Source organism: Bos indicus, chromosome 2 (assembly GCF_029378745.1).
Source record: "Bos indicus isolate NIAB-ARS_2022 breed Sahiwal x Tharparkar chromosome 2, NIAB-ARS_B.indTharparkar_mat_pri_1.0, whole genome shotgun sequence".
NCBI classification, from domain to species: Eukaryota; Metazoa; Chordata; class Mammalia; order Artiodactyla; family Bovidae; genus Bos; species Bos indicus.
The window spans coordinates 99,962,074-99,986,481 of NC_091761.1; the positions used below are offsets into that span (position 1 = coordinate 99,962,074).

The window sequence follows — 24,408 nt, forward strand, 5'->3', positions numbered from 1 at the left end:
TAATAAAACATATGTTTAATCATTATGATTTAAGCTTTCTTAAATCTTAAATGATTTAAGCAGCACACAGAAGTCTAATTAATTACTGACACTGTAATATTCCAGGTCAATGGATCAAGTGCTAAATAAATTGATCTCTTCATCGCTTTTTAAAATACACATTTTCCTGACCCATTCAAAAAATGGACCAAATAACTAAACAGACATTTCTTGAAAGAAGACGTGCAGATGGCTCACAAACACATGAAAAGATGCTCAACATCACTCATTATCAGAGAAATGCAAATCAAAACTACAATGAGGTACCATCTCATGCTGGTCATAATGGCTGCTATCAAAAAAGTCTACAAGCAATAAATGCTGGAGAGGACGTGGAAAAAAGGGAACCCTCTTACACTGTTGGTAGGTATGCAAACTAGTACAGCCACTATGGAGGACAGTGTGGAGATTCCTTAAAAATACTGGAAATAGAACTGCCATATGAACCGGGAATCCCACTGTTGGGCATACACACTGAGGAAACCAGAATTGAAAGAGACACGTGTACCCCACTGTTCACTGCAGCACTGTTTACAATAGCTAGGACATGGAAGCAACCTAGATGTCCATCAGCAGATGAATGGATAAGAAAGTTGGATTACATATACACATGGAATATTACTCAGCTATTAAAAAGAACACATTTGAGTCAGTTCTAATGAGATGGATGAAACTGGAGCCTATTATACAGAGTGAATTAAGCCAGAAAGAAAAACACCAATATACTATATTAACACATACATATGGAATTTATAGTAAATGGCATTTAACATAAATTGGTAATGACCAATTTGGTCGTTAAGATGGTAACAACAATCCTTTATGTGAGACAGCAAAAGAGACACAGATATAAAGAACAGTCTTTTGAACTCTGTGGGAGAAAGTGAGGGTGGGATGATTTGAGAGAATAGCATTGAAACACGTATATTACCAGATGTGAAATAGATGACCAGTCCAAGTTCAATGCATGAGACAGGGCACTCAAAGCTGGTGAACTGGGACAACCCAGAGGGATTGGATGGGGTGAGAGGTGGGAGCGGGGTTTGGGATGGGGGTGTCACATGTATACCTGTGGCTGATTCATGTCAATGTATGGCAAAATCCACCACAATATAGTAAAGTAATTAGTCTCCAATTAAAATAAATTAATTAATTTTTAAAAACTACACATTTTCCAAAGCAATTCACAAACAACTGAATTCAAGCCACAAATTAAAAGTAATCACCTATTATAACAATGGTTGCAGATAGATATTAACAGTCCTTATATATACTCTACATTATTCATCACATGGCTTTATACTTATTTGGCACTTAAAACTTATTTGTTTAAAGTAAATATATAAAACAGAGAAAATACATTTAAAGTACAAAAACTAGCAGGTCAGGCATCTTGTTAGAAGCTCTCAGTTACAGAATGCCAGCAGCAGCAAGGAAGACCAATGGGATGACAAAGGTGAGATATTGGCAAGAATTTTAATGAGGGTAAAAGGTCTAATAGTTCATTCCCATTACTTGGTATACTTGGTTTTGTTGTAGAGAGTTCACAAAGTGTAAGATAATAGTGCAAAATCTGTGATTTTTATGCTTTGCTGTTTTCTATTATAAGTCTTAACCCTGTGACAGTGATAAAATACATAGTAAATAAGTTTTAGGGCCTTTTTCTAGCCAACTATGCAGTATCTCAAGGGTCTAATGTTAAACACTATCAACTACATTTTTTTTTCCCAAAAAGAAACATAAAAGCTCAAGGTTACAACAAAGCTAGGTGAAAAGGTGCATCTAGGGATAAGCACTGGGTTTGATACAATAAAATAATATTGAAAGAATGCATTTTAAAGTATTTTAATAACATATATCTAACAAAGATTAACAGAGTAGGTACATAACACTACAGAGTTTTATTTTTGGGGGGGTATTATATATAGACACATCTTCAATCCAATTTAAATGGCCCACTTTTGTGATGTTCTTGAGATCTTGGGAGATATACTTGATAGGATCTTTTAGTAACAGTAAAAGAAAACAAACCTATCTAGTTTAAGAAAAAAACAGGAAATAACTTCAAAGTTGCTAACAAGTTCCAAGGCATCATATGGGCTAAATGGCTGGGATGCAATCAATCTTCATAAGCAGACTGGCAGCTGCCCTCATTGTTAATTTGGGTTGAATGGTCTCTTTCCCTGGTCTCTATGTCAGATTCAGCGTGTTGGCTCTATCCTGTTGTTTGCACAGCTCTTACACTCAAAAAACCAAAATACAAAAAAATTAAACAAAACAAAACAAAACTGAGTTCTGGTACCAGTTGGTCAAGAAGCTAATTGATAAAAAACAATGTTCTTTGTCACAATTCCAAATCTTCACTGGGAATTGATTCTGATTGACCCAGCCTGTGTCTTATGCCCAAACATCTGACCTGTGAGCTGTCACACTGAAATATTAATAACATGAGGAGAGTCCCATAAACTCATCTAGAAAATATATCCCATATGAAATAATGATTTATAATTAAGAATTATTAAAGTATTTAGGATAACACATTTTTCCATTCAACAAATAGTGAAAAGCTACAAAACTTTAGACACTGTTCTAGACACTGAATATTCAGATAGTAAAAGAGATAAATAGTGATGGTTAACCTGCTTTCATGAATCACAGACATTAGAGTGGTTTTCATACAAAACAAAACAAGGAAAAAAAAACAAAACACTATAAACTTGCTAGTTAGAGATAAAAACAAGGATGGGAAATATTTTTAAAGCAAAGATAATTTCCTAACTTCTTAATGACAACATAAATTCCAACATAGAATTCAAAATCCCTATCTATGATGTCTTTCTAAACACATTGTAGATATGGACCATTATTAAAAGAATGGAAACTGCACACCTCTATAAGTGGGTCAATGCATTACAGTTATATGTAAACATATATGAGGGCTATATAACCCATAGGATAAGTTAATGAAAGCTCCCAATTCACTCATACAATTCAAATTTTATAAGAAATGATAACATAATGTAAAATAACTATTAATAGATTCCCTTTACATGAACTCTACTTGCAAGGTATCAATATTGAACAGATTATGTATTTTCTAGGAAGCAAGCTACTAAGAACACAAATGAATTACATTTTATGTTAAATGGAAAGCTCTCATATTCTAAGGTGTAGTTAGAAATAATAGCTCATCCAATGCAGTAGTATGAAGATTTCAGCTAACAAGCCTAGATTCAGAGCTCATGAACATAAGCAGTTATGATTTTACACTGAACTCACCAAAAAACAGAGAATGGGACATCTTGAGAATTTTGACGTTGGACCACTTCTTGGGCTAATACAGGTCTGTCTCCCTTCACTCTTTCATCTAATCCCTAAACGCTAGTTTGTCATTTGGGTGCTGGGTGTCATTTGGGTGGTACATATTTATCCATACTACCAAGATCTCAATCTCTCCAACTTAATACTTTATTCCATCCCACAGTATATCTTTATGCACACTACCCTGTAAGCTCCGTGAGAGGAAGAGCACTATTTGATTCATTTGAAAGCCGTATCTAGAATCTAAAGCAGTAACAGTAGGTGCACATTTGACTCCGACTTAGGGCCTTCTTTCTAAGCCTTAACTTATATTAAACCGACTGGAATGTCCTTCCACCCACCTGCATTGTGAGCCCCTATTCATTTTTTCATGACTCAATCCAAGCACATCTCTGCTGAAATCTTTCCTGAATCCTTAGAATTACCCATTCCTTTCTTTGTTCAGCACCCGCACTTACAATTAATACAATTACCATACCTTCATTATGACTCTGATGTCTTATTTCTGTATTGTCAACTACAAAATTTTGTATTTGAATGTAAATGTATATATGCACACACACGCATACATATAATAACTATATATTAGACATCTGTAAAACTCTATAAGACTGCAATATTTTTGAAGCCAAGGACAATAGATAACTTGCTATTATATCTTTGGGCTAAGACTATTTGTTGAGTGAATGATATATAGCACAATTAGAAATGATGATTTTCCAAAGGAACAAAAGATAAGCGAAACAAAAAAACAATGTCATTAATAAGCCAAAAACAAAAAGAAAACCTATTACAGTTATTATTAAATATATTAAAACCAAGATATTTTCATGAGTTTATAGTATAAAGTTTACATGAATTTTTAGAGGTGCTTCCTTAAGAGCCAATAATTATTTTTTTAAACAAACAACTTATTTCTTGTTCCAAGTATAAAGCTTTAGTCCTCCTTATTTTCTTCTTTATCAAATATGTTCATTTTACTTTTTTTTAAACTTCAAAATAGTTCCTAAAAATGTAGAATATCCAACAGTATAGACCATGATGCTCAAAGACTTCTTTGCTTTGTTCATATTTCTAAGATTAAGTCAACTTTCAATCATTCTATTTTGCAATCTTAAAAGAGCCTAAGAATGATAAAATTATAAAATATATAATAATCAAGACAATTTTATATTATTTAAAGACCCTCACAGTACTGATGCTATTTTTTGTTAAGCCAGTGCAATCTAGTTCCATACAAAGCAAGGGAAATATGAGAAGAAAAACGAAGACCTCAGATTGCCTTTTAAAATTGTATTATATTATTCTGTTCTAAAAGATCTTTTTACCTAGTTTCCCTGTTTTTGAATTCATCCCTTATTTTCCTTTTCTATAATATCATTGAGTTTCTTGGCATTTCTAACTAAATCTACAAATCTATAGTATATGCTACCAAGTTTTAATTTTGATTTTGAAGAATACAGCTTAGCTGAAAATAACCAAGACATATTAGAACACTGCAAGCAAATTTTAGTAACTAATACTCATATGCACTCCTTCAAAGAAGTTTTTCTAGGATAGGTGTACCTGTTCATTTATTGAAACAATATTGCAAAACAGAAAAAAAAAGCTATTATTTTAAGGTCTTTTCACTCAAGAATTTAGATACATTTTACTATCTACTCATGATAAACAAAGATGTCATAATTAAACATCATAGTTAATACAAACTACACAACTTGTAGAATTAGAGTTCTAGAAACCAAACAACAGAATATAGAAACACCTTAATTCCCTATATCAATACTAGTATGACAGTCATTTTAAAAGCAGATACCATAAGTCTCATAGTGTTACTTAGTTTTGAAGTGGTACATTTTCTGAGGTTGTCACCATTTCTAGACATGTTTATTGCATTCAAAGTATTTCAAAATCATTATTTTTTACCTCTGGTCTAAGTATAGAATTATTAAAATTATCACAGTTCTCTAAATAATTCACCATCTACTAAATAGTTTACTGAATCAGTATTCAAAGCATTATTCATATTTTCATTTAAATAAGACAGTGCTCCTGAGAAGTGTGTAAATATTATTGAAAATAAGACTAAGTATATTCTAGGAATGCTATTATTTAAAATATATCCTATTAATTCTTATATAAGGAATAAATTATCAGTTGTACAAAATGCCACATCCTCATCTCACTTTGTCAAAGTCCCTTTGAAGTTCAGATTTTCCTATACTTTTCCAGTTGAAGCAAAACTTAAGAAACTGCAGGCATTAAGTACTAATAACAGGAATAACAGGTAAGGATAAATGAGAGTCAAAACAAGTATGGAAAAGGACTTGTCATGGGGTGATGTCATATATGTGTGTCTTCAATTACATGCATGCCTATGTCAACTTATATATCTATGTGGGATTTCCTACTAGTCCACTTTAAGTGACAAAAACATGGCACTTTTATTCTAAAATTAACAGTATTACTCTCATTATGGTAATATAAAATAATTTAAAAATTCCAAAGTGACAGAAAGGGGCAGAAAAGGAAATTCCTAGGTAAAGTTACAAATTCTTATCTGACTGGTCCTCTGACTCTCCTAGTCCACAGCCTAAAGTTTCCTTCTTGGCTGACATTCAGAAAAGGACACACCTGCTGCAAGTCATGGCCTACACTCTGACAGAATCTTTCATCAATCTTAGGACAACAGTATTTGTCCTAAACTCAGGGTGTCAATCATGATGGCATGTCACTCTTTTTCTTTCCCGGAGTGTGCCTTGTAATCTCTTATCTCCTACATGCCTATAGTCATGGTCTCTGTTGGGCAGAGCAGGAGAGCACAGCCATCAAACACAAGAAGCGAGTCTGTCTTTATGCATCATGACACCACTGTCTATTCACAAAAAGAACAGAAAGAAAGAGTCAGCTTTACCCGCAGAAAGGAGAGGTCCCGGTTGTGCTCGATGCTGGTTATTTCCAGGTTGCCCATGACTACCTCACAGTTCTCATAGTATTTGCGCAAGGCTCGGTACTGCTGCTCCAGGTCAGAGAGAGAGCTCAGCTTATTCTCTGTGCCTGCACACACTGTCAAGACAAGAAGAAACATGGGAAGTTATATAAACTTTGTACGACAGGAACCATGATAACATTTCCCTCAACTCTGCTCTACAACAATCTACTCCAATTTCCTGAATTAAAATATTTTGAATCCTTTTAAGATCCATAATCATACACTGATAAATATGTTCACTTTCATTTTATACAGTTTTACTGAATCATAAATGACATAACATTGTCTAGGTTTAAGATGTGTACAGTTTATTGTGATCCACATAGTCAAAGACTCTCGCATAGTCAATAAAGTCGATTTTTTTTGGAACTCTCTTGCTTTTTCCATGATCCAGAGGATGTTGGCAATTTGATCTCTGGTTCCTTTGCCTTTTCTAAAACCAGCTTGAACATCTGGAAGTTTACGGTTCACATATTGCTGAAGCCTGGCTTGGAGAATTTTGAGCAGTACTTTACTAGCGTGTGAGATGAGTGCAATTGTGCGGTAGTTTGAGCATTCTTTGGCATTGCCTTTCTTTGGGATCGGAATGAAAACGGACCTTTTCCAGTCCTGTGGCCACTGCTGAGTTTTCCAAATTTGCTGGCATATTGAGTGCAGAACTTTCACAGCATCATCTTTCAGGATTTGAAAGAGCTGAACTGGAATCCCATCATCTCCACTAGCTTTGTTCATAGTGATGCTTTCTAAGGCCCACTTGACTTCACATTCCAGGATGTCTGGCTCTAGGTCAGTGATCACACCATTGTGATTATCTTGGTCATGAAGATCTTTTTTGTACAGTTCTTCTGTGTATTCTTGCCATCTCTTCTTAATATCTTCTGTTTCTATTAGGTCCATACTATTTCTGTCCTTTATTGAACCCTTTTTGCATGAAATGTTCCCTTGGTTTCTCTCATTTTCTTGAAGAGATCTCTAGTCTTCCCATTCTGTTGTTTTCCTCTATTTCTTTGCATTGATCGCTGAGGAAGGCTTTCTTATCTCTCCTTGCTATTCTTTGGAACTCTGCTTTCAGATGCTTATATCTTTCCTTTTCTCCTTTGCTTTTTGCTTCTCTTCTTTTCACAGCTATTTGTAAGGCCTCCCCAGACAGCCATTTTGCTTTTTTGCATTTCTTTTCCATGGGGATGGTCTTGATCCCTGTCTCCTGTACAATGTCATGAACCTCCGTCCATAGTTCATCAGGCACTCTATTTATCAGATCTAGTCCCTTAAATCCATTTCTCACTTCCACTGTATAATCATAAGGGATTTGATTTAGGTCATACCTGAATGGTCTAGTGGTTTTCCCTACTTTTTCAATTTAAGTCTGAATTTGGCAATAAGGAGTTCATGATCTGAGCTATAGTCAGCTCCTGGTCTTGTTTTTGCTGACTGTATAGAGCTTCTCCATCTTTGGCTGCAAAGAATATAATCAACCTGATTTTGATGTTGACCATCTGGTGATGTCCATGTGTAGAGTCTTCATTGTGTTGTTGGAAGAGTTTGACCAGTGCATTCTCTTGGCAAAACTCTATTAGCCTGTGCCCTGCTTCATTCTGTATTCCAAGGCCAAATTTGCCTGTTACCCCAGGTAGTTTCTTGACTTCATACTTTTGCATTCCAGTCTCCTATAATGAAAAGGACATCTTTTTTAGGTGTTAGTTCTAAAAGTTATTGTAGGTCTTCATAGAACCATTCAACTTCAGCTTCTTCAGCATTACTGGTTGTGGCATAGGCTTGGATTACTGTGATATTGAATGGTTTGCCTTGGAAACCTATATGCCTGTTAGGAAGCAACAGTTAGAACTGGACATGGAACAACAGACTGGTTCCCAATAGGAAAAGGAGTACGTCAAGGCTGTATAGTCTCACCCTGCTTATTTAACTTATATGAGGAGTACATCATGAGAAATGCTGGGCTGGAAGAAGCACAAGCGGGAATCAAGATTGCCGGGAGAAATACCAATAACCTCAGATATGCAGATGACATAACCCTTATGGCAGAAAATAAAGAGGAACTAAAAAGCCTCTTGATGAAAGTGAAAGAGGAGAGTGAAAAAGTTGGCTTAAAGCTCAACATTCAGAAAACTAAGATCATGGCATTTGGTCCCATCACTTCATGGGAAATAGATGGGGAAACAGTGGAAACAGTGTCAGACTTTGTTTTGGGGGGCTCCAAAATCACTGCAGATGTTGATTGCAGCCATGAAATTAAAAGATGCTTATTCCTTGGAAGGAAAGTTATGACCAACCTAGATAGCATATTCAAAAGCAGAGATGTTACTTTGCCAACAAAGGTCCATCTAGTCAAGGCTATGGTTTTTCCAGTAGTCATGTATGGATATGAGAGTTGGACTATGAAGAAAGCTGAGCGCTGAAGAATTGATGCTTTTGAACTGTGGTGTTGGAGAAGACTTTTGACAGTCCCTTGGACTTCAAGGAGATCCAAACAGTCTATCCTAAAGGAGACCAGTCCTGGTGTTCTTTGGAAGGAATGATGCTAAAGCTGAAATTCCAGTACTTTGGCCACCTCATGCGAAGAGTTAACTCACTGGAAAAGACTCTGATGCTGGGAGGGATTGGGTGGCAGGAAGAGAAGGGGACGACAGAGGATGAGATGGCTGGATGGCGTCACCGACTCAATGGACATGAGTTTGGGTGAACTCTGGGAGTTGGTGCTGGACAGGGACACCTGGGATGCTGTGATTCATGGGGTCACAAAGAGTCAGACACGATTGAGTAACTTCACTGAACTGAACTGAAGGTGTGTTCATGTGTGGTTTTGATACACTTACATATTGCAAAATGATTACCACCATAGCATTAGCTAACATCACCATCATGTCATTTAATTACCATAGTTGTGTGTGTGTATGAGTCATGAGAATATTTCAGACTTTCTCTTCCAGCAACTTTCAAGAATGTAATGCAGTATTATTAACTATAATCACCATGGTACACATTAGATCTACACAATTTATTCATCTTAAAACTGGAAGTTTGCACTTTTTACCCAAATCTCCCCATTTCCTCATTCCCAAGTCCCTGGTAGCCACCATTCTTCTCTCTGTTTCTATTAAGTTTGGCTTTTTTAGATTCCACATATAAGTGGCGTAATGCATTCACACTCATAAATTGTATATACTAACCACAGAGGCTAAGAAGGCATGGGTTTCACAGACACATATAACAAGGAGATAAATAACAATATTTGCTGTGAGTATATAAAGCACAAATATATAAATCCAATATATTTATTTAATTTCACTCAAATCAGATTTTCTTTCAGACTTATAATTCACTCTACTTTATATATATATATATAAATCAGAAGATGATAAAAGTAAAAAATTTATTTTAAAATGATATTCTTGTATTGCAAAGTAATCTGATCTTAGTAAATTTTCTACAGAATTAAAACTTTGGCTTTTAAGTCCTTAAAAATGCTACCTTTTAAAATACAAATATTAAAATCTTAGACTGAAACATTTATAAATATATACTACAAACAGAATAAGTCGGCTAATTTGCTTCAGTCGTGTCTGACTCTTTGTGACCCTGTGGACTGTAGTCCGCCAAGCTCCTCTGCCCCCGGGATTTTCCACGCAAGAGTAGTAGAGTGGGTTGCCATTTCCTCCTCCAAAGGCTCTTTCCCAACCCAGGAGTCAAACCCATGTCTCCTATGTCTCCTGCATTGGCATTCGGATTCCTTATTGCTGAGCCATCAGGGAAGCCCTAATGTACTCTAGAGACTAAAAAACACTCTTAATCCACGATCTTTATTTTTACTGCTCCCAGAAGTTTTATAACTTGTAAAATTTCAGTTGAAAAAAAGTACTATTATGTGGGCTTATGAAATGTAGATTTCAATTACTTTCAATTCCAAAGAGGACAAGCTTATTTTCAATGCAACTATTGATGAGGGTAATTAAGCATTAATTAATAAACTTACTCCGGAGAAGGCTATGGCACCCCACTCCAGTGTTCTTGCCTGGAGAATCCCAGGGACGGGGAAGCCTGGTGGGCTGCTGTCTAGGGGTCACACAGAGTTGGACATGACTGAAGTGACTTAGCATAGCAATAAACTTCGTCACCATTTCTAAAATGTATATAATGTCACATTGTAATTTACATGTAGATTATGTTATACAAGTTCCCTTTGGTTGAAAATAAAACGTATACAAAAATCAGTAGGTAAACATCTAAATGAAAAGGTTTCTAAAATATTAAGTGCATTCTGACCTTTCCTGTAAAAGCTTAAACAAATTTTGGCAGAAAGTTTATTAGTATAATTGTAGTGCCTATGTATTTTTGCATCTTTCTCATTCTGCATATACAAAAAGAATATAGAATATGCAATTATTAATTATTATTGCAAAAATCTCTATATATAAGACACAATGCTGTAAGCTTTTTGAAGACAGATGAAATATATTAATCATTATTGTCTATCTGCTGAGCTATACAGCATGATGCTTTGCAAAAAATTATTTAATAATTAATTTAATTGCCATAAAAATAAGTATAACTTGTATTCAGAAAATAAACTGCAAGTCAGTAAAGTTCTCATTGTTCAAAAGTGATCAGCTGTATTTTGCAGTACAACGTGAAAACAGAAAATTAGAATAAGTACATTTAAAATTATCTTTTATTAACACAAAATATAATTCAATAAACAGATATTCTAAATAATCAGAATATTCTCAAACATTCTGATTTTGGGAGTTTCTGGTTAACAAAGTTTCAGTTAAAAAATATTTTTGTCTCAGTGAGGCTTTCCTTTATATTTATGTTCTAGTCAAGCTATCTAAATCCAGTAAAACATTCCTCCTGACTTTCATCTTGACAGACAGACTTGATTTTTAAAGAACTAGTTTGGATAGATGCATAAAAAATCATTTGTATTTCTTTTCATGAAGGCTCCACTGAATGCCTCACAACTTCCATTTGTCAATCGATTTTACAATCAGGCAATGTATACAAGAAATGCTTAAACCATCAAGTTTCATTGATTTCACAAAGCTGTTTATCAAAGAGAATTGAAAAATCTTTTTCACCAGCCAAAACAAGTTTAACGAAATTCAGCCCCCTTTGCCAAAACTATTATAAAGTCCTTAAACTATAAGTTCACAGTAATCAAGCTTCAAAAATCCTGAATTTACATGTGCTCCCTGGAGTTTTCATTTCAACTGTAACTCCAGGAATAAAGCTATATGTGAAGCCTTAAAAATCACCAATTATTCTATTTAGTATTGATTCAATTACAAATGTAGCTATAGTTGCAAACATGGGCTTTTCAGACTTCTTAAGATTTGTAATCAACAGTGACTGAACTACATGATCCTCATTCAGTAAAAAAAAAAAAAAAAAAAATAAGACTATAATTAGGAGTTTGTAGCAATTTACAAAGGTTGGTTAACAAAATTATTCATTAATTCATGAGGCAAATATATTAGAAGCACAAAGAAGAAACATTAACAATATCCATACTAATACTAAAAAATCAATGATTTCCTCCAGGCTTATTATGACTGTGGAAACCAGCACTCCATTTGCTTACTCAAGATAAAAAGAGGGGAAAAAAATAATTGAATCAATATTTTGGCCTGACTTTCAAATCAAATGCCTATGTGAGATATTGAGAAATGAGTATTTATTTAACATCTACTGTTCATTTAGCACGACCTAGTATCATGAAAAATATACATTGATTAAAATGTCCAAGGTTTATTGTAAGGGTTCATGAAGTTGTTCATGCACACAGTAAGGAAAGCAGTAAGCAGTACACACAAGCCACATATATAATGTGTGTGTAACATTCAGGGACTGTCTGCATAAAGAAATATTTGGTAACTTGATAAAAGTTCTCTTTTTTAAAAACATCTGATTTAACACCGAGTACTTTCTCTTTCAGAAAGTTTACCATAATAAACATGCTTTAGATTGATGTACCTTCTTGGGTATTAAAATTTTCATTAAAAATATAAAATAAAGAAAATATCAGAAGTAGCACACATTTGCAGAGACTATTGAGTGCTATTATAGTTAAACAATTCCTGCAGTTCTGTGTTCAAAATATATATTGAAACAGGGCCAAATTTGTTACTACTTCTTTGTGTGCATGCTAAGTCACTTCAGTTGTGTCACACAACTGAACCTTAGGACTGTGTCATGAACCGCCAGACTCCTCTGTTCATGGTATTCTCTTGGCAAGAATACTGGAGTGAGTTTCAATGCCCTTCTGCAGGGAACCTTCCCAATCCAGGGATCAAACCCTGGTGTCTTATGTCTCCAGCCTTGGCAGGCAAATTCTTTACTGTTGAGCCACTGAGAAAGCCACTTCTACTAAAGTTATTTAATCCAAGACACTTGGATGTTATTTATATTCAAGCTATTTTATATCCGAGAATATAGTTATTATATAGTTATCCTGTAGTTATATAGGATATAGTTATAGTTATTTATATCCAAGGATATATCTGCCCTAGACTTTTGACAGTAGCCTCCTAACTGACTTAATTCCTTACCTGCCCTTGCCCTGGTTAATTCTTTGTCCAGACGCCAGAATGATCTTTTTAAAAAACATCATTCATGTCACTCTCACTGAAAACAATTCTTGGTTTTTAATCATATTTATTATAAGATCCAAACTTCATACTATAACTTGTAGAATGTATATGAGGATCTTTATTCAAATGTCACTCTTTCAGAAAAGCCTTTTCTATCTTATCTAAAGTAGCAGATTCCCATTCATCACGCTCTGTCTTCTTTGCCTTCTTTATTTTTGTTTTACGGCTATCTGAAATTATACGCTTGTTTGTTTTCTTTCGTATTAAATATTTCTACATTAGAATGCAAGCTCCATTGTTAGAGGCCTTTCTCTATTCAACACTTAAAGACACATAGCAGACTATCAGTCAATATTCATTGAATAATAAAATGGACTTTGGAGAAATAATTAGCACAGGATCAAATGCTGGTCCTTCTACTTTTACGAGCTGAATGTCTTAAGCAAGTCACTTAGTCACTTAGAGTCTCCGTGTCTGTGCTGAGAGCTCCCAACAATAAACACAATTTAGAGGCGAATAACACAGAGCCTAAAGCCAGATGTCCAGCATTAAAGTCTAGCTCACTGGCTAGACTTTAGCAATCACTGGCTTGCAATTAACCTTGAGCAAGTAACTTAACCCCGCTGTCATTCTATTTCCTCCTCTGTAAAATGAACACAGTAACAACCACCATCTCATAAATTTAAATGAGTGAATACATGTTAACTTGCTTTGCACAATATTTGACTTACTGATAGAGGTAATTGTTAGCTAATGCTATTTAATTGAATGTATGTATATAATATGCATACATTATGGAATATATTAAATCAAATTTTAAAAAAGGTTTGCACAGTGATGTGCAATCAGTTTGATATAAAGAAATGATCACTGGGCAAGGACAATGAAGTTTGAGACATCATTCCTCCAACATTTTTTAGCTGTTTAAAATGGGACAATTATTTCCTTCTTATTGGTTCCAATTTTCTTTTTTCTTTATGTTTCCTTCAAGTTCAAAAATTTTGTGATTGAATTTATTTCCAAAATACATATGTAAAACCTGTTCTACACTGTTGGTGGGAATGTAAATTGGTATAGCCACTATGGAGAACAGCAGGGAGGTTCTTTAAGAAACTAAAAATAGAACTACCATATAGCCCTGCAATCCCACTCCTGGGCATGTATCTGGAGAAAAACATGATCCAAATTATACAATGGAGAGAATAAACCCCAATGCCCCCTGCAGCACTCTTTACAAGAGTCAACACATGGAAGCAACCGAAATGTCCACTGACAGATGAATGGATAAAAAAGATGTGAACTACTTATACAATACTGGAGTGGGTTGCCATTACCTGCTCAAAAGGATCTTCCCAACCCAGGGGTTGAACTCGCAACTCCTGCATCTCCTGCACTAACAGGTGGATACTTTAACCACTGCGCTACCTGGGAAGCCCATATACAATGGAATATTACTTTACAATTAAAAAAGAAAGAAAGAATGCCATTGGCAGCAACATGAATGGACCTGGAAATTACCATATTAAGTGAAGTAACTCAGAGAGAGAAAGACAAGAACATGATATTGCCTGTCTGCAGAATCTAAAAAAAAAAAGATGTAAGTAAACTTATTTACAAAACAGGAACAGACTCACAGACTTAAAAGAACAAACTATGGCTACAACAACACAAGAGAAGTCTCTACACATGGGCATCTCCAAATGGTCCACACCAAAATCAGATTGATTATATTCTTTGCAGCCAAATATGGGGAGAGGCAGTACTCTTGCCTGGAAAATCCCGTGGATGGAGAAGCCTGGTAGGCTGCAGTCCATGGAGTCACGAAAAGTTGGACACAACTGAGAGACTTCATTTTCACTTTTGACTTTCATGCATTGGAGAAGGAACTGGCAACCCACTCCAGCAGTCTTGCGTGGAGAATCCCAGGGACGGGGGAGCCTGGTGGGCTGCCGTCTATGGGGTCACACAGAGTCGGACACGACTGAAGCGACTTAGCAGCAGCAGCAGCAGCACCAGCAGCCAAATACAGGGAAGCTCTACACAATCAGCAAAAACAAGACCAGGAGTTGACTGTGGCTCAGATCATGAACTCTTTATTGCCAAATTCAGACTTAAGTTGAAGAAGGTAAGGAAAACCACTAGGCCATTCAGGTATGACCTAAATCAATTCCCTTATGATTATACAGTGGAAGTGAAAAATAGATTTGAGGGACTAGATCTGATCGAGAGCCTGATGAACTATGGACGGAGGTTCATGACATTGTACAGGAGACAGGGATCAGGACCATCCCCAAGAAGAAGAAATGCAAAAAACAAATGGCTGTCTGAGGAGGCCTTACAAAAAGATGTGGAAAAAAGAGAAGCAACAAAGGAGAAAAGGAAAGATATACCCATTTGAATGCAGAGTTCCAAAAAATAGCAAGGACAGATAAGACAGCCATCCTCAGTGATCAGTGCAAAGACATAGAGGAAAACAATAGAATGGGAAAGACTAGAGATCTCTTCAAGAAAATTAGAGATACCAAAGGAACATTTCATGCAAAGATGAGCTCAAAAAAAGACAGAAATGGTATGGATCTAACAGACGCAGAAGACATTGAGGTGGCAAGAATACATAGAACTGTACAAAAGAGATCTTCATGACCCAGATAATCACGATGGTGTGATCACTCACCTAGAGCCAGACATCCTGGAATGTGAAATCAAGTAGGCCTTAGGAAGCATCACTAGGAACAACGCTAGTGGAGGTGATGGAATTCCAGTTCAGCTATTTCAAATCCTGAAAGATGATGCTGTGAAAGTGCTGCACTCAATATGCCAGCAAATTTGGAAAACTCAGCAGTGGCCATGTGACTGGAAAAGGTCAGTTTTCATTCCAATCCCAAAGAAAGACAATGCCAAAGAATGCTCAAACTACCACACAATTGTACACATCTCACATACTAGCAAAGTAATGCTCAAAATTCTCTAAGACAGGCTTCAACAATATGTGAACTGTGAACTTCCAGATGTTCAAGCTGGTTTTAGAAAAGGCAGAGGAACCAGAGATCAAATTGCCAACATCTGCTGGATCATCGAAAAAGCAAGAGAGTTCCAGAAAATCATCTACTTCTGCTTTATTGACTATGTCAAAGCCTTTGACTGTGTGGATCACAATAAACTGTGGAAAATTCTGAAAGAGATGGGAATACTAGAACACCTGACCTGCCTCTTGAGAAATCTATATGCAGGTCAGGAAGCAACAGTTAGAACTGAACATGGAACAACAGACTGGTTCCAGATAGGGAAGGAAGTACGTCAAGGTTGTATATTGTCAACCTGCTTATTTAAATTATATTCAGAGAACATCATGAGAAACGCTCGGCTTGATGAAGCACAAGCTGGAATCAAGATTGCTGAGAGAAATATCAGTAACCTCAGGTACTCAGATAACATGACCCTTATGGCAGAATGTGAGGAAGAACTAAAAAGCCTCTTGATGAAAGTGAAAGAGAAGAGTGAAAAAGTTGGCTTAATGCTCAACATTCAGAAAACTAAGATCATGGCATCTGGTCCCACCACTTCATGGAAAATAGATGGGGAACCAGTGTCACACTTTATTTTTGGGGCTCCAAAATCACTACAAATGGTGATTGTAGCCATGAAATTAAAAGACGCTTACTCCTTGGAATGAAAGTTATGACCAACCTAGACAGCATATTAAAAAGCAGAGACATTACTTTGCCAACAAAGGTCCATCTAGTCAAGGCTATGGTTTTTCCAGTAGTCATGCATGGATGTGTGAGTTGGATTGTGAAGAAGGCTGAATGTCAAAGAATTGATGCTTTTTAACTGTGGTGTTGGAGAAGACTCTTGAGAGTCCCTTGGACAGCAAGGAGATACAACCAGTCCATCTAAAGGAAATCAGTCCTGAACATTCATTGGAAAGACTGATGCTGCAGCTGAATCTCCAACACTTTGGCCACCTGATGTGAAGAAGTGACTTACTGGAAAAGACCCTGATGCTGGGAAAGATTGAAGGCAGGATGATAAGGGGATGACAGAGTTAAGATGGTCGAATAGCATCACTAACTCAATGGACATGATTTTGAGTAAACTCTAGGAGTTGGTAATGGACAGGGAGGCCTGGCATGCTGCTGTCCATGGGGTTGCAAAGAGTCGGACACGACTGAGTGCCTGGACTGAACTGAACTGAACTGATGGCTACAACAAGGGGTGATGGTGGGAGGAAGCTATAGGCTGGGAATTGAGATTGACATGTACATACTACTGTATTTAAAACAGATAACCATCAAGAACATACTGTATAGCACAGGGAATATAGCTCAATATTCTTTAATAACCTAAATGGGAAAAGAATTCGAAAGGAATTAAGTACATGAATATGTATCTGAATCACTTTGCTCCACACTTGAGACCAACACAACATAATTAATCAACTATGCTCCAATATAAAATAAAAATTTAAAAAAATACTAGTAAAAATAAAACAAAACTTACTCTACACTAAGTAATGGGTTGGTTTGAGGAGGTCACACTGTGGCAATAACATATAAAATTATATAGTTAAACATTTACCAAATTACCTAGCAATCCCATTTATAGGTGGTTTCCTAGACAAATGAAAATTCACTCCCATAAAAATATGTATTATTCATGAATGTTTAAAGGAACTCTATTCAAATTTGAATTTGCCAACAATTGGAAATAACCAATATCCTTTGATGGGTGAATGCTAACAAACTCTGGTATATTATAAATGTAGGCTCAAAAGGCTACATACTATACAATTCTATTGTTATGAAGTTTCTCAAAAATGACAAAACTACCAAGGACAGAGAACAAATCAATGGCTGCTAGAGGATGGGGATCTGAGAGTGAGGGTTTGATGGAAAGATCATGTAGGGAATTTAGGAGATGGCAGAATTCTTCTGCATACTGACCATGGTGATGATTACAAAGATCTATATATAAGCTAAAATGCAGAGCAATAAGTACACTGAAATAAGTCAATTTTATTGTATGTTTATAACACACACACTCAAGTTATCTTTTATGTTTAACAGAGTTAAATATGCCCCTTTACATAAATTATAAAACATTCTTAATATATTTGTTTTTAGGCATTTTATGCTTTGTCTCTGAATAATTTTAGTTATGTTTTTGAGTTGCTTATTATTATTATTATTACTACTACGTATTTTTTAAACTCTTGATGACTTTGACACTTTTTTTCCTTCAAAACTTAGCTAATTGCTAACACCTTGTAATTTCTAGTTTTATTAATTGAGGTTCTTGACTTACTTGGTCTTCAATCATGTTATTTTATTTTGTTTTCTTGGCTGGTACTATCTAGAACTCCTAGAATAATCTGTTTTCAATTAATGGGCATAGTAGTCATTTTTATCTTTGTTCTAATCTTTACATAAATGCTTTCCTTGGTTGCATATATATATTTTATTACATTATATATTCCAGTGTCTGGCTTTACAAGGTTTTTATTTCAGATCTGGATGTTGAATGTTGTTATATTTTTTGCTATTAATGTTAATTACATTTGCATTAATTTAAAAATTATTAACGAGTTCCAAATATTGAACCATCTTATATTCCCAGAATGAACCACTCTTAGTAATCACACATTATTCCATTATTACAGTTCTAGACTCATTGCTTTAATTTGGACCACTATTTTAATATTAAAAATTACCTATCCCTGGGAGCTCAGTGGTAAAGAATCTGCCTGTCAATGCAAGAGATGTGGGTTCAATCCCTGAGCTGGGAAGATCCCCTGGAGAAGGATATAGCAACTGACTTCAGTATTTTTGCCTGGGAAATCCCATAGACAGAGGAGACTGGTGGGCCACAGTCCATGGGGTCTCAAAAGACTCAAACATGAATTAGTGGCTAAACAACAAAAACAATCAATGATTTAAAAATATATGTACCAGATGTCATCACACGCAAAATGATAATAGAAGTGGGTTTATACTTCAGAAAAATTTGTTCTCCATATAATTAATTCTAAAACTATTAAAATGTATCATCAAATAGGATGCTTATTTTATAATTTATATTACATAAAACTATAAATTAAATATTATCAATCTAAAAATAAGTATCCTTTAAAAAAAAAATAAGGGACCGTATAGTGGTTTCCAATTCTTTACCTTTAGCCACTGTTATTGACTTCCAAAGTGACAAAACAGGAAATCTGCTGAAATTAACTAAATCACTTTCAAAAATGGTTCTTGAGCCAAATGAAAAGGGAATTTGGCATCACAGGCCTTCATTAATAGAGTTGTAACTACAGAAGACATAGGCATTCTATATAACAGGCTGATGAAAGGCAGGTCCACTGACTACATACATTGCTATGTGCTGCTCCACTTAAAATTTAATTGATCTGTATTTTACTTCTATTATTTACTTACAATAGTCTCTAAATGCCCCCCAAAGATGCTTAAACAGCTAAATTATATTGCAAAGGGAAATAAACTGATCAACAAAGACTATAAAAAATAATATATATAAATATTGCACATGATTATCTCCTGTTCATCAATGACATGTTTTGTGAGTGGTCTACACCAAACTAGTCTTCCAATATAATAAGATATAATTGTAGTTTTTATTTAGTATTTCAAAGATAAGCTTAGTAAGATTAAAATTATTAAAAATTACTTTAAATGCATTATATGGATCATCAAAAACTGACTTGTAACTGCTTGCATATAAATTTTAGTTCCTGTTTCAATTGTTTTCCTGCCTTTACATATTTTGTTATATTTTTTCTTAAATTATATCTTATAAAGTTCCTATGTTGAAAGCTTAGAAACAGAAAGACTATAGATTTACAAATTACATTTCTGTAATCTGTTCTTAGATGAAATAATGTTCCCCTTACCACTATCTTGTTTAATTCCCTCTTGCACTTTTTATCATTTTTCATACCCCATTCCTGCCCCCCACCCAAAGAATCCTTCTTATTTACTTTGTAGTATTTCATTTTCTGTGTAAATGCTAAGTCCTTAACTTTAATGTAGGTACTGGACTTGACAAGCAATTAAAGCAAACAATTTCCACTCATCAAGGCTTGCCAAATTAGTCATCTGCCATCTGCCCCCTCATCTGGTTCTCCTTGAGGTCTTGCTGTGAATCTAGATACATTCGCTCAGATTAAGAGGGACAGTGCAAACCTCCAACCTGGTAAAATGCCAGTGGGAGCTAAGTATGTAAATATTAGTAACCATCTTTCTTCCCTAGATTATCATGCTTTCAACTACCCCTTTGTATGTAATAAAAACCAGTCTGTTCATAATGGCTTATAACTGTCAGACCTTTGCCATTCACTGTAATTAAAATTAAAAAAAATTCCGTAATTAAAGTAGCAGTCTGTGTAATTTTTTTTTTCCACTGAGAAGTATCTTTAAAAAGGAATTAGACTATATTTTCCTGATATGAAGCTATGGTCACCTATCCGCCTGATATCTTAAACACTGATACAGATGTACATTAATAAACGGACTTTGCTCTTTCTATTTGTAAAGGTTTCAGAGTGAACCTTTCTTTCTTATTCTTTGCATCAGCAAATGTTTACTTGACTGATGATATGCAAGAAGCATTTTCTAATCACATTCAGTCAACCAGTATCAGGAAAGGGCAAACCTGAGAAATAGCAAGAGTAAAACATGGTACTCCTGTCACCCACGTGCTCCTTTTTAAGGGCACTCTTCCCTTAAGGCATTCTTCAGCCTAGGGCTGTTCTAGGGCAATTAGTGACTTCAGGCAAATGCACTAAGATGCCCCTTTTCTGGGTGGAAGAAACTCCATGGCAGAGCACATGGCTTGGCTACCAGCATATTGGCTGCTTCTTATTCCCATCTGTCCCTACTCCCTGTGCCTCTTTGCAGTGTTGAGCCTACTATAACAGCAAACAGAAGTCTTAGTCAACTCCACTCTCCTTGGTCATCCATCCAAACTTGCTCATTCAAGATTAAATTGTGTCTAAAAGAGTAACAATCCCTTCAGATCAAAAGAAAAGTGTGCCAATGTTACCTCTGGAATGAGAGGAAGTGAAAGAGAAGACAATTAAGGATCCTTCAAGGTATCTTCAGACTAACCTCACTCAAAGTCAAATCTGAAATCACCTTCTAACAAAGTGTTTGAAAGTTTTGGAAGCCATTTCTTAGTACCATAACTCTCTTGGATGACAGAAAAGCAACCATCTGATACTAAGAGAGTTAATTTTTAGGTCGGGTGATAAGGAGTCCGGGGCCCTCAAGTAGGAGAAAGGGGTCCTGGGCTCTCAAGTAGGAGAAAGGGACAAACTTTTTTTCTACATTGTGTTATTTTAGTCACATTAAGATGCTTTTTCTTAAACTCTGAGTTGTTAGGACAAAAGTCTTTAAGACTAATTTTCTTTACATGCTTAGTCGCTCAGTCCTGTCCAACTCTTTTCAACCCCAGGGGCTTCACCCTGCCAGGCTCCTCTGTCCATGGAGATTCTCTAGGCAAGAATACTGGAGAGGGTCGCCATGCCCTTCTCCCGGAGATCTTCCTAACCCAGGGACGGAACCCAGGTCTCCTGCATTGCAGGCGGACTCTTTACCATCTGAGCCACAGGGAAGCCCCATCTTTCTTTAAGCCCAGAGCTAACGATTACACAACAAAACAACTCATCTTGCTCATGTGTATGTTTTTCTTTACGCTCTGTACTAATGATTATTTAACAACAATTTATCTTGCTCAAGGACATGTTTCTCCTTAACAAGAAGCTTCTGAGTTATTTTGTTATCTTAAGGCTTATGTTGTGAGAGCAGGTCTGGTAAGACGTTTCTATTGTTAGTTCTAATCTTGTGGAGTGGGTCTGGTAAAAGTATATAAGGCCTTGATAAAACTAGCAAGTGGGGCACTCTCTGTCCCCCTTCTGATGTCTATGTCACAAACTTTCTCTGTCCTTTTTCACTATAATAAAACTTCTGCCACACAAATGCTCTGAGTGATCAAGCCTGGTGCCTGATCCCTAAGCTAAATCTTCTTCAGAGATAATGAATCTGACATTGTTCATCATAAGCTATCAATACTGATTAGACTACATAATGAAATATATCATAATTTATTTTACACTATTTTCTCATAAGCTAATGCCTATTATTCTAGAAATGGCATTCTATAACAGTAGTTTGATCCCTCTAAAAGAGATTCAGATGAACAATGTGTGTTATTTTTATAATATGCTAATTACAGTTAGTTGTTTGGTAGGGAGATATCCATCACTGGGGAAATATATGTCATTCACTCATTTGTTATTTCATTTATTCAATAAACACCAATTGGCAACCACAATATATGGGGCTTTAGACTAAGTGTGAAAGGAAAAATAGATAAATAAGATTGGTGCTTCAAATTTACAATAGTATATATTCTAATAAAAATCCTCTATAGTTTTTCTTAGAATGCAAGCAAATGCAAGCTGCTTAAAGTTTATTTATTGATTGATTGATTCAATGTCAATGAACAAAATTCACAACGACAAATTCATCTTATCCACAATGAAATATGAAGCAGAAAAAAAATTGACATATGTATTATAAAAGGTGGACCTCACTTGTTGGGAGCAATTTTCTGGTAGTCACAGTAGTAAATGATGTTACTAATATATTCAGTAGCATCTACATCTGAAGAAACATCATACCTTATAAATATTTTATTCAGTCAGCAGGTTTCTGCCTATCTCTCTCTAGGTCCTTATCCATGACTGAACATGTATGTTTTTAGTTTTTTTCCTTCATTTTATTTATTTAAGATTTTTTTCTTACCATAGTTTTGAGATATTACCAATACATTGCACTGCTAATATTACTAGCAACTTCTCTATTCATTCCATGGTCTCATAGGTTATGTAACAGGGCATCAGATACTACATAGATGTGAAAAAGTGAAAGTTTCATTAATCTTTGGATTTAAAGATCTGATATCCTTTGAGATCTGATTCTCATTTCCTTTGGATATATATCCCAAAGTGGGATTGTTGGATCATATGGTAGTTCTATTTTTAATTTTTTGAGATATTTCCATATTATATTCTGAAACATAGAGTAGAATCTTGGTTACCAGATGAGAGAAATGGGGAGATGTTGATAACATGATACAAATCTCCAGTTATAAAATGAATTCTGGGGATCTATTGTACAGCATGTGATTATAGTTAACAATACTGTATTACATACTTGATAGTTCCTAAGAGAGCAGACCTTCAATGTTCTCAACACAAAAAAAGAAATTATAATTATGTGATGTGATGTTGGGGCTAGTTAACACTATAATGGCAATCATTTTGTATTATACAACTGTATCAAATTCACAGGTTGTACACCTTAAACTTATCCAACATCATATGCTAATTTCAATAAAGTTGGAAAATAAACATTTTTTAAGATCGGATATCTTACTTGGAGGCTTTATTATAATGAAGCAGCACTTACAAAACCTAATATAAGAAACTGAGAGCAAAAGTTCAACTTTTCAACGGAATATGCATCATTCAATATAACATCTAAAAACCAAGTTGATGCTTAACAACTTTTTTATTATTATTGAACATGACCTTAGAAATATCTTTTACATCTAAGAAAAATATTTAAAAATATATATGAGGATATGGCATTCACTACATAATGGTAATACATATTTGAACTTTTTTCCTTGCTGTGGTTTTGTCAAAAGTGTTTAGGTAATGATTAAAAAATAGATAAATGCCAAAATGTGTTATAAGTTCTGTAGTTTACTTTATCTAAGATAATTAGGTGGTGCAGGTATTAAGAACAACACATTCAACACTAAATCATAGGAGTTCCAGAGCATCAGGTTCAATTTTAAATGTAAAGAATAATCTATGATTTCCTTTGATAATATAAAATGATGCTAGTGATAAGAAAAAAGACTTTAATTAAAGGTTTAAAATCATATGATACTTGCATTGTCATTTTAGATTAACATGATTCTTTGAAAGCCCATTAAAATAACATAGGGGCTTTCCTTATAGCTCAGTTAGTAAAGAATCCACCTGCAATGCAGGACACCCCGGTTCGATTCCTGAGTCAGGAAGATCTTCTGGAGAAGGGATAAGCTACCCACTCCAGTATTCTTGGGCTTCCCTTGTGGCTCAGCTGTTAAAGAATCTGCCTGCAATGTGGGAGACCTGGATTTGATCCCTGGGTTGGGACGATCCCCTGGAGAAAGGAAAGTGAAGTCGCTCAGTCGTGTCCGACTCTTTGAGACGCCATGGACTGGAGCCTGCCAGGCTCCTCCATCCATGGGATTTTCCAGGCAGGAGGACTGGAATGAGTTGCCATTTTCTTCTCCAGGGGATCTTCCCCACCGAGGGATCAAACCTGGGTCTCCTGCATTGCAGGCAGGCTCTTTACCGTCTGAGTCACAAGGGAA

The 24,408-nt window shown here is 35.4% G+C and overlaps 1 protein-coding gene across 6 annotated transcripts in view; it reads right to left on the bottom strand.

Moving 5' to 3' along the window:
* ERBB4 (erb-b2 receptor tyrosine kinase 4) overlaps positions 1-24,408 on the bottom strand; it is a 1,281,057-nt gene that overhangs the window by 781,381 nt on the left and 475,268 nt on the right. For all 6 annotated transcript variants that reach the window (XM_070800265.1, XM_070800289.1, XM_070800279.1 and 3 more), the window contains exon 2: positions 6,275-6,426. In XM_070800265.1, the coding sequence (XP_070656366.1) occupies positions 6,275-6,426 (152 nt within the window). The remainder of the gene's footprint in view (positions 1-6,274; positions 6,427-24,408) is intronic.